The sequence below is a fragment of the Neophocaena asiaeorientalis genome, unplaced genomic scaffold (genome assembly GCF_003031525.2).
Source record: "Neophocaena asiaeorientalis asiaeorientalis breed wild unplaced genomic scaffold, Neophocaena_asiaeorientalis_V1.1 scaffold418, whole genome shotgun sequence".
Taxonomy (NCBI): Eukaryota; Metazoa; Chordata; class Mammalia; order Artiodactyla; family Phocoenidae; genus Neophocaena; species Neophocaena asiaeorientalis.
The window spans coordinates 6,242,852-6,258,374 of NW_020175731.1; the positions used below are offsets into that span (position 1 = coordinate 6,242,852).

Here is a 15,523-nt window from a genome sequence, read left to right on the forward strand (position 1 = left end):
CTGCCTGCGCTCCGACCGAAGCCTCCCAGCCCCGCCCACCCCGGTGGGTGAGCAGACAAGCCTCTCGGGCTGGTGAGTGCCGGTCGGCACCGATCCTCTGTGCGGTAATCTCTCCGCTTTGCCCTCCACACCCCTGTTGCTGTGCTCTCCTCCGCGGATCCGAAGCTTTCCCCCTCCACCACCCGCAGTCTCCGCCGGCGAAGGGGCTTCCTAGTGTGTGGAAACTTTTCCTCCTTCACAGCTCCCTCCCACCGGTGCAGGTCCCGTCCCTATCCTTTTGTCTCTGTTTATTCTTTTTTCTTTTGCCCTACCCAGGTACGTGGGGAGTTTCTTGCCTTTGGGGAGGTCTGAGGTCTTCTGCCAGCGTTCAGTAGGTGTTCTGTAGGAGTTGTTCCACGTGTAGATGTATTTCTGGTGTACCTGTGGGGAGGAAGGTGATCTCCGTGTCTTACTCTTCCGCCATTTTCCCGATTCCCCCCAATCTTTTTTTTAACCGTACTTCTCATTCTAGTTTTATCCTTAGGAAATCAAGGATAGCATTGGGTTTCATTGCCACCTCTGGTCTCTTAGCAGTACTTATCCACAATCTGCTTTTGCAGGGGATTTTGAGACTACCAAGGCGCAAAGAAGTGATGTGGTTGATTATTAATATCGACAAGAACAATACCAGGAGGAGTAGCGTCCCTCTTGTTTCACGATTCTCTAACCTCTTTACATTTTGCTTTTCTTACTGAGGGTACTTGAATGGACTGATGGAACTTGCGACTGAGAAGAAGCTTCCAAGTTCTATCTCTTTGTCAATGGCAAGGCTGCCATGAATGTCAGGAGGAGGCTGAATACTTTAAATTCTCATCCTGATGAAATTAAAGCATTTTAACTTTGGATTTGAGGTTGCTAATTGATGACTTTTTATTATTTTTGTAGGCCGCACTCAGTATATTTGGCATGGTTGGGGGACCACTTCTGGGCTTATTTGCTTTGGGGATTTTGGTTCCCTTTGCCAACTCAATAGTAAGTATTAAAAATGAATATGTGTAAAGCCTACTTTTCCAACTGCAGTAGCGCCTCTATAATTGTTTCTCAATTGTAAAGATATGGTTCCTTTGATATTTGTCATTAGTGACCTGTCTTGATGTCTTAAATTACTCATATTGACTTTGCTGGGATACACAATGAACGTACTATTCATTGGGACCCTGCATGTGTGGAACTAAATGGAAACTACCAGAATAATATATATTATGAATATCATACAATTAAATTATATAATAACACGATATTTATAAATACAATATATTATAGAGTATTATATAACATAACTAAAGGATATATATTATGAAATAATATACAATATGATATGTAATATATACTACAATATATATTATGAATACTATATAACTAAAGGAACAACATTTTGTACGCATCTACTTTTTTGCCGTTCTTGAAAATTAATCGTTAGGATTTAAAGGAGATCGACAGGCTCAGATATGCAAGATTTCAGGGCAGTAGAGCTGAGGATACCTGTGACTAGCCAGAGTACAGTAAAGAGAAGAAATAGAATAAAATCTTCACCACTTTGGTCAGAAAATTTATACTCCTGATATTTAAAGATGTAGCTCCACCAACATGGTTTTAGACCCAAAGGAGTGATTATAACTGGGAATTGTATTCAGAAAGAGGTAATAGCTCATTTCTTCTACATAGACATATCTGTGCTTTGAGGCCAAGTTTTGTTTAGAATAAGTGAAATTGAAATTACTTCTCTGAAATCCAGGAGGAACTCCACTAGTTCAGTCCTGCTGTAAGCTGAAGTTCAGGAAAAGCTGGTAATGTATGTGTGGTTGTTTCAGACAGATGGAGAATAACTGCAGAACTATGACTTTACATTTAGAATTCCATTTTCCTCATGAGGCATTAAGAATTGGTAAGGCAGATACTAATAAGGGCTATTATCACCGTCATTATTGTTAATAATAATTCTCAACTAAGTGTCATATGAAAAGCTAGTTTGGCAGAGATTAATCAAAATGAAAGAGAGCAGTTTGTGTCCGTCTCAGAATGTTGAAGCTTTGATGAGATTCTTTGCATTATGAAGTGCATAGTGGTTTGTTGAGTGCCTGAAATATTAAAAGAAGACTGACTTTTGATTTTTGACATTTATTTCCACCATGAGTTGCCTCCAGAAATGCTATAGCTGACTAGGTCCAACACGCCCTTAGAAGGGGAAGTAAGAACTATCATTCCTGTCTTAATAGCTGATCATTATTCTTAAAGAAAGGGGAGAAATTTCACCACAGAGGAAGGCGCTTCCCAGCTCAAGATTTGCTTTCATCTCCATCATTTGGAACTAGGGCTTAAATCATTCAAGGACTGACTGACTGATCAAAACTACTTGGATTACTGGTGAAAAGCAGGCAGGGGAACCCACGTCTTCCAAAGACTGGGGAACCAAATGTCTTCAGAGAGGAAATCTCCACTTGTCTCTAGAGATGGTTTGGTTGTATGTACCATTGCAGTCATTTGTGAAAACAGCTGGCTGTTTTCCCCTAATTTTCCTGCAGTACAGTTACAGACATGCATGTTGCTGTGTATAGCAATAAATTCTGTGGATGTTTTCTTCTTCGTGTCTGTTGCTGCTCAGATGGCATGCCATTTTTTCACAGATTAAATAAAAATAGAGGGAACAGTTGGCCTGAAGTCAGCTGCAGGACTGTTGTAGTTATTGGGTGTAAAGAGACAAGGAGGCCAAAACAGAGTGCTGGCCATGGAAACAGAGTGGAAGGAATGGAATTATGAGACAAAGGAAAAGAAAAATGGGCAGGAATTGGTGATTGGCGAGATAGAGATACGAATTATATGGGGGGTTCCAGAGACCCCAGGGCTTTGGGCTGAGGGACCAGGGACCCATGCTGCTCTTGGCAAGAGGCAAGGAGCTTACAGGGGAAAAGAGTTTTAGGAGGGGACTGGTAAATTTGGCTTGGACCATGTTGAGCTTAAGCTTCTAATGTTAATTTCCATTTCAAAGCAAACTGTATTATTTTTTTTGAGAAGTACTCCTGTTTTGCAGGGAGCACTTGTGGGTCTGCTGGCTGGATTTACCATTTCTTTGTGGGTCGGAATCGGAGCTCAACTTTATCCTCCACTTCCTGAGAGAACTATGCCATTAAGTCTTGAAACCTACGGCTGTAACAGCACATACAATGGGACAGATTGGATGACAACCACAGAAGTGCCATTTTCTACCAGTGCTTTTCAAGTATACAACATTGAAAGGTATTGAATTGAGCTTTATACTGTTGTATTTTTTAAAATGTCTGTGACAGGTAGAGAACCCCAGTTGCTTTTCTTGCCTTCAGTGCTGTGATTTTGCCTAATTCTGAAATGGGGAGAGCCCATGTGGCTTTCTGGCTATGATATTTTGTTCAGAAATAGCAAAAAATGCCATGTTTTCTTAGTTTCAATAGAAACGTCTACCTCACCTACAGATGCAGAGGAGACTTGAATAGTAACAAAAAAAATTCTTTTATGGGTAAATGCTAATAAATACTGGCTCCAGTTGAATGAAAAAATGCCTCTGTACACTGAAAAACCTTTAAAATGAAAAGTAAAATGCTAAAAGACACATTGCCTATATAGTTTTGGAAGTATAGCCTTTACCAGCTAAAAGCTACAGTTTATCTAAATATGTTGGGTAATTGCTATTTGTTCAGTTTTAAAGATGCCGTATTGAGCATTGGCCATAAGTCACGGCGGTGATCTTCCTGCTGGAGTTTTCAGTTATGCAGAACATTTTTGAGCTTTGGATATTGATATTGTCTGATTTAATGAAATGATGTAGACCTTTTTTTATATCCCTATTTCACTGCACAGTGGATGTGAGGGCAAGACTCCCCTTAGTGGATATATATCAATACATCTCCAGCCTTAAAGCACAAAACGCATGGATACATTCAAGGAATACAAAGATGAGGCCACTTCCCCTAAAGTATTACCCCAGTTCCAGCTTGCCTAGAATGAAACCATTGGAGAATCATTCCATTTGAGACAAGACATGGCATCTCCGTCTTAAAATGGACACACTCCTGGGAGAAAGAATGTGACCATACATATAAACATCATTGGTGATTTATGTCCCAGAGGGAATTCAGCAGTGAGAACACTTGTCAGTGGGAGTTCAAGGCTGGTAAACTCTGCATGCGTAGAGAGAAAAGATAGTTCCAGAGCCTGAGGCATATATGGGGGAAGGTTTGACTAGGTGGGGTGCTGTGGTGAGGGGGGTACACAGAAATACAGTGAGTAGTCCGGATAAGCATGAATGCACTAATGTGGGGGGGGGGTAGTCAGGAAGTCATTAGAGAGTGAAAAAGGGAGCAATTATGAATTAAGTGTAAGTAAGAGGACGTTGAAGTTGTGCTTTTTGTTTTACAATTTTGCTTAGCATTTGTCCTGATTATGTAAATGTCTCTTTTAATTTAAAAGAGTAAGGCAAATTGGTTATTCGGATTTCTGAAACAAATAAATTAGCTGAGGTTTACTATGTGCCTGGTACCATAACACTCACTTTTATATGTTAGCTTATTTATCAAATAACTCAGCTAATAAACAAGAATTTTTGAGCATGAACTATGCACCCGGCACTGGGCTGACCATTTATGTAATATCCATAGACAGTCTTCCCCTCCCATCCACCGTGGTTCCTGCCTTCCAGGCAATTATAATCTAGCTGGAAGAACATGCGACTATACACAAAACAAGGAACTCAGTACGCATGATAAGTATAATAACTAGCTAATAAATAGTTGAAAGTATTTGTTAAAAGAATGATTGTAAACAAAGTTGGAGTGTAGATTAGCACAGACTTCAAGATCTACTAATACTTGAAGAATGCAGAAGCTGGCTAGAGGAGAAGGTCTGGAAAGTTATTCTTGTCACAGAAACGACCAGAAGAGAAGTTGAACAAGAGAATAAACAATTAAACAATGCTGTGAACAGTAGTATTCATAGGCTCTCATGGGATCCAGGAGGAGGAAGAGCCTAACTCTTCCTGGGTGGAAGATGCTTCTTAGAGAAGTATTCCATGAACTGGAGTTACTCAGGTGAACAGGATTGGGCAGTGGGAACAAAAGGAAGATGGAGTGTATGTTGCAGAATGAAGGCAACATATGCAGAGGCATGAAGGCCTGAAGCCACATGGCATCTTAGGAAATCATGCGTAGTTCAGTATGGCTAGAGTCCAAGGGGAATGAACGCACAGCTAAAGGTGAAGTAAGATACGTTTTGGTTGCCTAGGTATTGGGTTTCAATTACCCAGATTCAGTTTTTATTTAAGTGTCTAGTACTTGTTGGGTACATATTGGTAGCTTGTTGTGCTTTTAACTTGCATTTCCCTTATGATTAATGAAGTTCAGTACCTTTTTACATGTTTATTGGCCATTCGTATAACTACTTTTGTGATTTGTCTGTTGAAATCTTTGGTCCATTTTTAAATGGGTTCTCTGTCTTTTTCTTATTTATTTAGGATTTCTTGATATATTCTAGATACAAGATAAGTTTTGAAAATATTTTTCTCCCACTCTCTGGCTTGCCTTTTTACTCTCTTAGTGATGCTTTTTAGTGGTCAGATTTTCTTAATTTTAATTGAGTTCAACTTATCAGTCTTTTCCTATATGGTTAGTTCTTCGTGAATTCCGTTTAAGAAATCTTTGTCTACCCTGAGGTCATAAAGCTATTCCTCTATTTTTTTATTTAAAAGCTTTCTTGTTCACCATTTCCACTTGGGAAATGTAATCCACTTCAGAATTGATTTCAAGTGATCAAGATTCATTTTTTCCCATATGGATATTCTTTTTTTTTGGACTAGAAGAACCGTTTTTTTGTTGTTTTTTTTCATAACTCACACACACACGCTGTATTTTATTTTTACAAGAGATAAATAAACTGACACCAAGCATTGTAAATGGATGGCCACAACAAAAGCAACGATGATTGCAATTACCATACACGAAACACACTCATACTATGTCATAATACTGACATTCAGTCCAGTAATCGTCCACTGTAACAGCTCCTTTACTTTGCAGTGAAAATTGATTTGTATATTTTTTGCCTCTGAGTCCTTGTGGGATTTTTTTTTTTATTCAAACAAGAAGTCACAAAAATTATAATCATCCTCAACAGTTCACTCAGTCCCATGGAATTAATTTTTTTCATGTTGATCTTTTGTTAGCACTTTTATGAATTCATCAGTTTTCCATTAGAGTTCTGAAAATGCTTATTCATTCAGTTCAGCAGTAGAGCCAGTTACCAGAAACCTGTACTTGTCAGAGTCTTTTCCATGAATTCCTTGAAGATGAAACCCTTTTATAGGAACATTTTTGCGAAAGCATCAGAGTACACCCAGAACTGTCTGTAAATGACAAAAGACTTAGAAATGACCCATATGGATATTCTGTTAACCAAGCACCATTTATTGAACGGAGCCTCCTTTTACCCCACTTTGCAATGCAGTGGCAACTTTGACATAAACCAAATGTCTATTTTTCTGTGGGTCTGTTTTTCAGTTTTCTATTCGGTTCTATTTTGTCTGTCTTTGGCCCAATATATCACATTATCTTAATTTACCTGGCTCACCCCTATTTTTCCCTTCTTTCTGGGATGTTGGCTTCTCAAGTTCTAACTGCCATGGTCTCTCTGAGGTCTTCAAAAACCTGCCTCCTCCCATTTCCCAGTTTTCATATTTTGTTCTTGGCAGGATGGTGGGTCTACTCTATCAAAGCTGAAAGTGGAATCCTAGAGCAATTGTTTTAGAAGCAGATCAGGTCATGTCACTCCTCCACTTAAAATACTGCAATGTGCCCTCCAAGTTGATCCATGTTGCTGCAAATGGAAGTGAAATAAGTCAGACAAAGACAGATACTGTATGATATCGCTTATATGTGGAATCTAAAAAACATAACATACTAGTGACTATAACAAAAAAGAAGCAGATTCACAGATATAGAGAACATACTGGTGGTTGCCAGTGGAGAGAGGGAAGGGGGAGAGGGGCAATATAGGGGTAGGGGATTAAGAGGTACAAACTACGAGGTATAAAATAAGCTACAAGGATACATTGTATAACATGGGGAGTATAGCCAATATTTTATAATGAATATAAATGGAGTATAACCTTTAAAACTTATGAATCACTATATTGTACACCTGTAACATATAATATTACACATCAACTCTAATAAAATGTAAATTTAAAAAAATGTAATATCCATAGACAGTCTTCCCCTCCCATCCACCGTGGTTCCTGCCTTCCAGGCAATTATAATCTAGCTGGAAGAACATGCGACTATACACAAAACAAGGAACTCAGTACGCATGATAAGTATAATAACTAGCTAATAAATAGTTGAAAGTATTTGTTAAAAGAATGATTGTAAACAAAGTTGGAGTGTAGATTAGCACAGACTTCAAGATCTACTAATACTTGAAGAATGCAGAAGCTGGCTAGAGGAGAAGGTCTGGAAAGTTATTCTTGTCACAGAAACGACCAGAAGAGAAGTTGAACAAGAGAATAAACAATTAAACAATGCTGTGAACAGTAGTATTCATAGGCTCTCATGGGATCCAGGAGGAGGAAGAGCCTAACTCTTCCTGGGTGGAAGATGCTTCTTAGAGAAGTATTCCATGAACTGGAGTTACTCAGGTGAACAGGATTGGGCAGTGGGAACAAAAGGAAGATGGAGTGTATGTTGCAGAATGAAGGCAACATATGCAGAGGCATGAAGGCCTGAAGCCACATGGCATCTTAGGAAATCATGCGTAGTTCAGTATGGCTAGAGTCCAAGGGGAATGAACGCACAGCTAAAGGTGAAGTAAGATACGTTTTGGTTGCCTAGGTATTGGGTTTCAATTACCCAGATTCAGTTTTTATTTAAGTGTCTAGTACTTGTTGGGTACATATTGGTAGCTTGTTGTGCTTTTAACTTGCATTTCCCTTATGATTAATGAAGTTCAGTACCTTTTTACATGTTTATTGGCCATTCGTATAACTACTTTTGTGATTTGTCTGTTGAAATCTTTGGTCCATTTTTAAATGGGTTCTCTGTCTTTTTCTTATTTATTTAGGATTTCTTGATATATTCTAGATACAAGATAAGTTTTGAAAATATTTTTCTCCCACTCTCTGGCTTGCCTTTTTACTCTCTTAGTGATGCTTTTTAGTGGTCAGATTTTCTTAATTTTAATTGAGTTCAACTTATCAGTCTTTTCCTATATGGTTAGTTCTTCGTGAATTCCGTTTAAGAAATCTTTGTCTACCCTGAGGTCATAAAGCTATTCCTCTATTTTTTTATTTAAAAGCTTTCTTGTTCACCATTTCCACTTGGGAAATGTAATCCACTTCAGAATTGATTTCAAGTGATCAAGATTCATTTTTTCCCATATGGATATTCTTTTTTTTTGGACTAGAAGAACCGTTTTTTTGTTGTTTTTTTTCATAACTCACACACACACGCTGTATTTTATTTTTACAAGAGATAAATAAACTGACACCAAGCATTGTAAATGGATGGCCACAACAAAAGCAACGATGATTGCAATTACCATACACGAAACACACTCATACTATGTCATAATACTGACATTCAGTCCAGTAATCGTCCACTGTAACAGCTCCTTTACTTTGCAGTGAAAATTGATTTGTATATTTTTTGCCTCTGAGTCCTTGTGGGATTTTTTTTTTTATTCAAACAAGAAGTCACAAAAATTATAATCATCCTCAACAGTTCACTCAGTCCCATGGAATTAATTTTTTTCATGTTGATCTTTTGTTAGCACTTTTATGAATTCATCAGGTTTCCATTAGAGTTCTGAAAATGCTTATTCATTCAGTTCAGCAGTAGAGCCAGTTACCAGAAACCTGTACTTGTCAGAGTCTTTTCCATGAATTCCTTGAAGATGAAACCCTTTTATAGGAACATTTTTGCGAAAGCATCAGAGTACACCCAGAACTGTCTGTAAATGACAAAAGACTTAGAAATGACCCATATGGATATTCTGTTAACCAAGCACCATTTATTGAACGGAGCCTCCTTTTACCCCACTTTGCAATGCAGTGGCAACTTTGACATAAACCAAATGTCTATTTTTCTGTGGGTCTGTTTTTCAGTTTTCTATTCGGTTCTATTTTGTCTGTCTTTGGCCCAATATATCACATTATCTTAATTTACCTGGCTCACCCCTATTTTTCCCTTCTTTCTGGGATGTTGGCTTCTCAAGTTCTAACTGCCATGGTCTCTCTGAGGTCTTCAAAAACCTGCCTCCTCCCATTTCCCAGTTTTCATATTTTGTTCTTGGCAGGATGGTGGGTCTACTCTATCAAAGCTGAAAGTGGAATCCTAGAGCAATTGTTTTAGAAGCAGATCAGGTCATGTCACTCCTCCACTTAAAATACTGCAATGTGCCCTCCAAGTTGATCCATGTTGCTGCAAATGGAAGTGAAATAAGTCAGACAAAGACAGATACTGTATGATATCGCTTATATGTGGAATCTAAAAAACATAACATACTAGTGACTATAACAAAAAAGAAGCAGATTCACAGATATAGAGAACATACTGGTGGTTGCCAGTGGAGAGAGGGAAGGGGGAGAGGGGCAATATAGGGGTAGGGGATTAAGAGGTACAAACTACGAGGTATAAAATAAGCTACAAGGATACATTGTATAACATGGGGAGTATAGCCAATATTTTATAATGAATATAAATGGAGTATAACCTTTAAAACTTATGAATCACTATATTGTACACCTGTAACATATAATATTACACATCAACTCTAATAAAATGTAAATTTAAAAAATAAAATAAAATAATAAAAATACTGCAATGTGTGCCGCTATCTAGAGAGTAAGGTCCAAACTCATCCAAGTCCTACGAAAAGACCTCTAGCTCATCTTGTAGCATTCTATATCTTGTTCGTTATGCTACCGTCTGCTGGTGTTTACCTCTCTCTGGAATGCTTTCTCAAGAACTTTTGTTATTCAGATCTCAGTTCCAATGTCTCTTCTTCACAAAGACTTTCCCTGACCACTCCTTGTAGTGTAGTTCCTTTTTTCTACCCTGTTAACGTCACATTACCTTGTTTCATTTTCCTTATATACTTTCCACCAGTGGGAATTATTATGTTCATGAATTTGTTTACTTGTTCATTACATTTCTCTATTAGAATGTAAACTTTCTGAGGGCAGGAACAACCTTATCCAGCTTTTTTATGGCAGACTTTCCAATAACAAGAACAGTACCTGGGACACAAAGCAGAGTTGAATGAATAAACATGGACATTTAGTATTCTAGTATGTGGTTAAGAGTAAGTCATACTTTTATTTCCTGATCCAATAAGATAAAATTGGAACAGCAGGTGTGGACGTTAAAAACATGATTAAATATTATATTTTGACTTTGCCATGAGGTTTATTGACACATACTGTTGGCTGCTAGTAGCATGCATGAAATCTTACGGTTATGCTTTTGCTCTCTCTTAGGACTCCACTGATGGATAACTGGTATTCTTTATCATATCTATACTTCAGTACTGTTGGAACTTTGGTAACGATATTTGTGGGAATGCTTATCAGTTTATCTACAGGTAACTAAACATTAGTATTGCTGTATTACCGTTACATTCGTTTTTACTATATCTGTTTTATAAGTATTTATGTTATTTTACTATAGTCCTAACAACTAGTTTAATTATTTGTTCCATTTTACTCATGGGAAATTTTACGGCCTGGTCTTGAAAACAGAAGACCCACCTCAATTTGAATCTTTGTTATGCCATTTATTAGCTGAAAGAACTTATAGCTACGACATAGCTACTCTGAGCCTTAGCTATCCTATGTATAAAATGAGGATAATAATTGACCTGCCTATCTCACAGGTCTCTGTAAGATAAAAAGAAAAGGCTTGAAGAAATTGTGTATAGGTACTACAATGCCAGGGATTTTACACATACCATTACAATAGCTCTGTGCCATGATCGTCTCATTGTCCTGCACTGACGCTTTGTAAAGAAGTATACTTCTTTACTTTGTAAAGAAGCTACTTTGTAGAATTCTACCGTCTCATTGTTTTTTGGGACCTGGATAGCACTGTCTTTGAAACTTCTATGATACTTGTATCACAGGATGTGTATTTATAATTAATAAATTATATTAATAATTAGTGGTGATATTAATATAATTGTATCAATGATTATATTAACATTTTATAATTATTTTAGACATTACAATTTATAATTATTGTAAACTTATAATAATGTTTGTAGCTATAACATGTAAGGAATAATAATTACGATCTTTATATCTAAACATAGTGTGAAGCCTTTCTCAGATGTTCATAACCTTTAAAAGAATAATTTTTAAAGGAAATCAAACCAATAATACACATAGCATACACAGCTCTCTGGGATTGCTATAGAACTGTTACCCTGGGACTTCATTTTGTCCTCGTTCTGTGAATTCTCTTGGTCTCCCTCCAGTGTTGGACTCCCTGCTGCCTGTATCCCGTTGCTCCTAATTCTTCTTTACACCCTCAACTGAATGGGGCACATCCTATAGCACATTCTTGAGAAAGGGTGGACAAGAGATCTTGGAAACATTGCATAGCTGAAAAAAAAAAAGTCTTTAATTCCTCCTTATGCTTGATAATTGCTGATAATTTGAGTAGAGAATCCTAGGTTGAGAGTAACTTTCTTGTTCCCGGAGGCTGTGTTACTTCTCTTCGACTTGCCTTGCTGTTGAGAATACCAGTGCCCTGCTGCCTGCTGCCCGTTCGCATGTGACCCATTTCACAATGACTGCCTCGCCCTAGCCTCTCAGGAGGGTTTCAATCTGAAGACGCATGTCCTGCAGTTCTAGGGCACTTTCCTATGTTATTTCTTTTGTAATTTCCTGCCATTTTCTGTTTTCTCTTTCTGGAAACTCCTGTTAGTCATATGTTTTAAACTTGGACAGTCCTTCTGATTTTCTTATCTTTTCTCTCCTACTTTCCATCTCTGTGTCTCTTAGGTTTACTACATGGGTTATTTTTAAAATGACTTTTCCAGTAATTTTCAAAGGAGTGCTCTGATTCAGTTTTGAGAATACTCTGTAAGGGAAGGAGGGCAGGTAGAGCCTATTGCAGTAGCCCACGTGAGCAATCACGGTGGCTTGGAGCAGGGCAGTAGTGTGGAGTTAGGGAGAAGTGCTGGGCTCCCTAATTTCCTACGTTTCCTCACACATACACATCCAGAGCAACCAAGCAGGGGGAGGCAGCTCCCCTGCCTTCTTTATCCAATGTGTTATGACTCGTCAGAAATCCTATAATTTGTCCAAGGATGCCTGATGTCTTTGTTTGCTTTATGCTGTAAATCTACCAGCATGGTGCTACTTTGTAGGATTCTACCGTCTCTCATTGTTTTTTGGGACCTGGATAGCACTGTCTTTGAAACTTCTATGATACTTATATCACAGGATGTGTATTTATAATTAATAAATTATATTAATAATTAGTGGTGATATTAATATAATTGTATCAATGATTATATTAACATTATATAATTATAATTATTTTAGACATTACAATTTATAATTATTGTAAACTTATAATAATGTTTGTAGCTATTTGTTACCTCTCAAACAGTTGTTTAAACTATTCTCTTTCGTTTCAAAAAGGACTATGCTTTTTCTCCTAAGTAAAATTTCCAGCACAGTAGGTTTACTCTCTTATCTGTTGTGATATATTTTAAGACAGATCTTAAACTTTTCCACCAATAACCCAACTGTTCAGATCTGGAACACACCTAACCAATCTCCTTTTCCTATTTGACCTTTGGTCCTTTTTCAACCCTTTTTTTTTTTCCTTTAAAAAAATGGGAGTGTCAGAGTACTCCCTCTGAGTGCTCCTTTTCCCCCCCTAAAATACTTTGATTCTGATAACCTTCTACAGCTTTATCTTTTGCTTTAAAAAGTGAAGGTGAACAGGCATCCAGTGATTAAAAAACACTTTAACTTCATTAATCTCATATATAACTTATTCCTACTTCATACCATCAGTGAGAACCTTGCAAAAAAAGTCTAGAAGCATAAAATCCTGATGCTCCTTGGGAAATATATTTAAAGATCTACTGTAGGATACTAGGAATATGTAGGAATTCAGGCCAAACAGACTTGGTTGGCATTTCAGCTTCACCTAATCACAGATGGTGCACCATGAATGTGTCTCTTCACTGGTAAAGTGGGGTAAATATTTTCCTACCTGGACTATGAGCTATGAGTGCAGTGATTATTTTATTCATCTCTGTCTCTCCAGCACCTGGTAGAGTCTCTAGAACATGGTAGGCACTCAACGATATTGAATGAATTAATTTAAGGTTGAACCCATCTCCTGAACAACAGAGGTTCCCTTAATTAAAAATCTAGTATTTATACTAAAATGGTGTTTCTCAAACTTTAGAGGGCAGAAGAATCACCTTGGAAATTTGGTAAAAATCAGGACTCAGTGGCTCCACCCACAGAGGTTCTAACTGGGTCAGTCCAGGTTGGAATCCAGGAATCTACATGTTCAGTACATCTCCTAGGTGGTTTGGATAGAGGTAGTTGGAGAACAACTCTTTGAGATACACAGTTTTAAAACCTCCTCTCTGATTCACAAATAAAATACCGAGCCAAAGAATAATTTTTGTAGAGCAAAACTTTAGGGAAGAGAATTTGGATCAAACACCTATCATCATACTGGTTTTCATTTAAATAATTTATCCAACAATTCATAATTTCCTGCATTTCTTCACACATTCATAGCCACTAAACTGGGGAAGGGCAACTCCATCAAGCAGAGGTTTGATATTTCATTGGTAGATCATGAAGGATGCATTTAAACCAGTTTTCCTACCAGTATTGGGCCAGATGACTCTTCCCTAGCTGATACCAGATGAGACAGTTGGCTTGCATTTAACAATCACCTTATTTATCTTTAAACACTAGACTCATATGTATCAGTGACAGGCTTGCAGAATCTGAGACTGACTGAGGGAAGAGAAATGGTAGGCTAAGTCTCCAGCACCATTTAAAAGACTCTTTCTCTTTGTGTTTTATAAGTGCATAGAAGTGAACGTGCCCAAGTTAAATGTGTGTATGATGGTCCGTCACCGGGTAGTTACATATCTTTTTAACAATGTAAATAACGTATGTTTTTCAGGAGGAAGAAAACAAAACATAGATCCCAGATTCCTACTGACCAAAGAGGACTTTTTATCCAATTTTGACGTTTTTAAGAAAGTGAGTTGGCTTTCTTTTTCCTTAAATTAGTAAGACTGTGCTTTTATCACCAGGACAGAATACTAGTTACTCCTCAGACTTTCTTTTGGACAAGGAAGGTATTTGCCTTCCTTTTTTTAATGATTTATTTCTGTTGTTTATCTCTGCCTCAAAATAGACTATGAAGCTGATTTAGAGAAAGAAAAGTAGTAGTAACAATTCTTTAGAGTTGAACGAACAGTTTCTTTTTTCTAATCACCATGTTAACATTTTCTTTTAGAAGAAGCAAGTTTTAGACTATAAATCTCATCCAATAGAAGATGATGGAACTGATAATCCTGGCTTCAACCATATTGAATTGAACTGCACAGATCAAAGTGGCAGGATCAATGGGACTCGTTTGTGAAGCAGCTGTGATGCTAAATTATCTTAAACAGTGTCCCAGTTTTATATGTTTAAAGCAAATTTTGACTTTTACTTTCTATACTCATTAATTGATGCTACTCTGAATGTAAGAGTTTCAGCATCAGTATTTTCCTCTATCTCTCTACTATTATATCAGTGAAGCTGTAGTTGTGCAAGTTGTGAAAGTTTTGAAAGTTGTGACTACATATGTGCTGAAAAGCTAATACACACATATACACACATACTCGATGGTCAAAATAAGCCCTTTAAATTAGGGCATCATTAAAAATATTTCCCTGCATTTGGTGCTAGCATATATTTTGGAGTTTGCCGAAATCATAATTAATATTGAAAAGGACCTTTCTCCCTCCTACCACATACTCTATTCTTAGGGAGCAATGAAGTGACAGGTCTGTGCTGTCTCGATCTTTGCTTCTCATCAACCCCTGTCAGCCCAGGGCACGTTTAATCTTGGAATTGATTCTGGCTTGGGAGGGTGGTAATCAAGAAGCATCCTGTTTGGGACAGAACATGGGCCCAATGGTCCAGGTCTTTTCGGTGCTATGCATCTCTTGTGCCTTTTTGCTTGCTAACTAGAGTTCCTGGCCATTGGCTGCTCGTATTGCCTTTCTTAGACTCTGGTTCTTATCTGGATTCCTGGTTTCTCAGCCACTAACTTTGGTTTTGTTGCACATATTACCTTTGCCTTCCTGATTTCCTGTTCACTCTATTGCCTTGGTCTTGTGTATGTCTTGAGACACCCAATGTGAATCATGCTATCCCAGATCCTGGTTCACTGCGTCCTGGCCTATAAATATAAACTCCCATGAGCCT

General features: G+C 37.7%; 1 protein-coding gene across 1 annotated transcript in view; it reads left to right on the top strand.

The window, feature by feature from the left end:
- Positions 1 to 14,917, top strand: part of SLC5A8 (solute carrier family 5 member 8) — a 60,612-nt gene extending 45,695 nt beyond the window's left edge. The window contains exons 11-15 of the mRNA XM_024732158.1: positions 925 to 1,011; positions 3,068 to 3,273; positions 10,535 to 10,638; positions 14,226 to 14,305; positions 14,565 to 14,917. Of these exons, the coding sequence (XP_024587926.1) occupies positions 925 to 1,011; positions 3,068 to 3,273; positions 10,535 to 10,638; positions 14,226 to 14,305; positions 14,565 to 14,690 (603 nt within the window). The 3' untranslated portion in view covers positions 14,691 to 14,917. The remainder of the gene's footprint in view (positions 1 to 924; positions 1,012 to 3,067; positions 3,274 to 10,534; positions 10,639 to 14,225; positions 14,306 to 14,564) is intronic.
- The last annotated feature ends 606 nt before the right edge of the window (positions 14,918 to 15,523 follow it).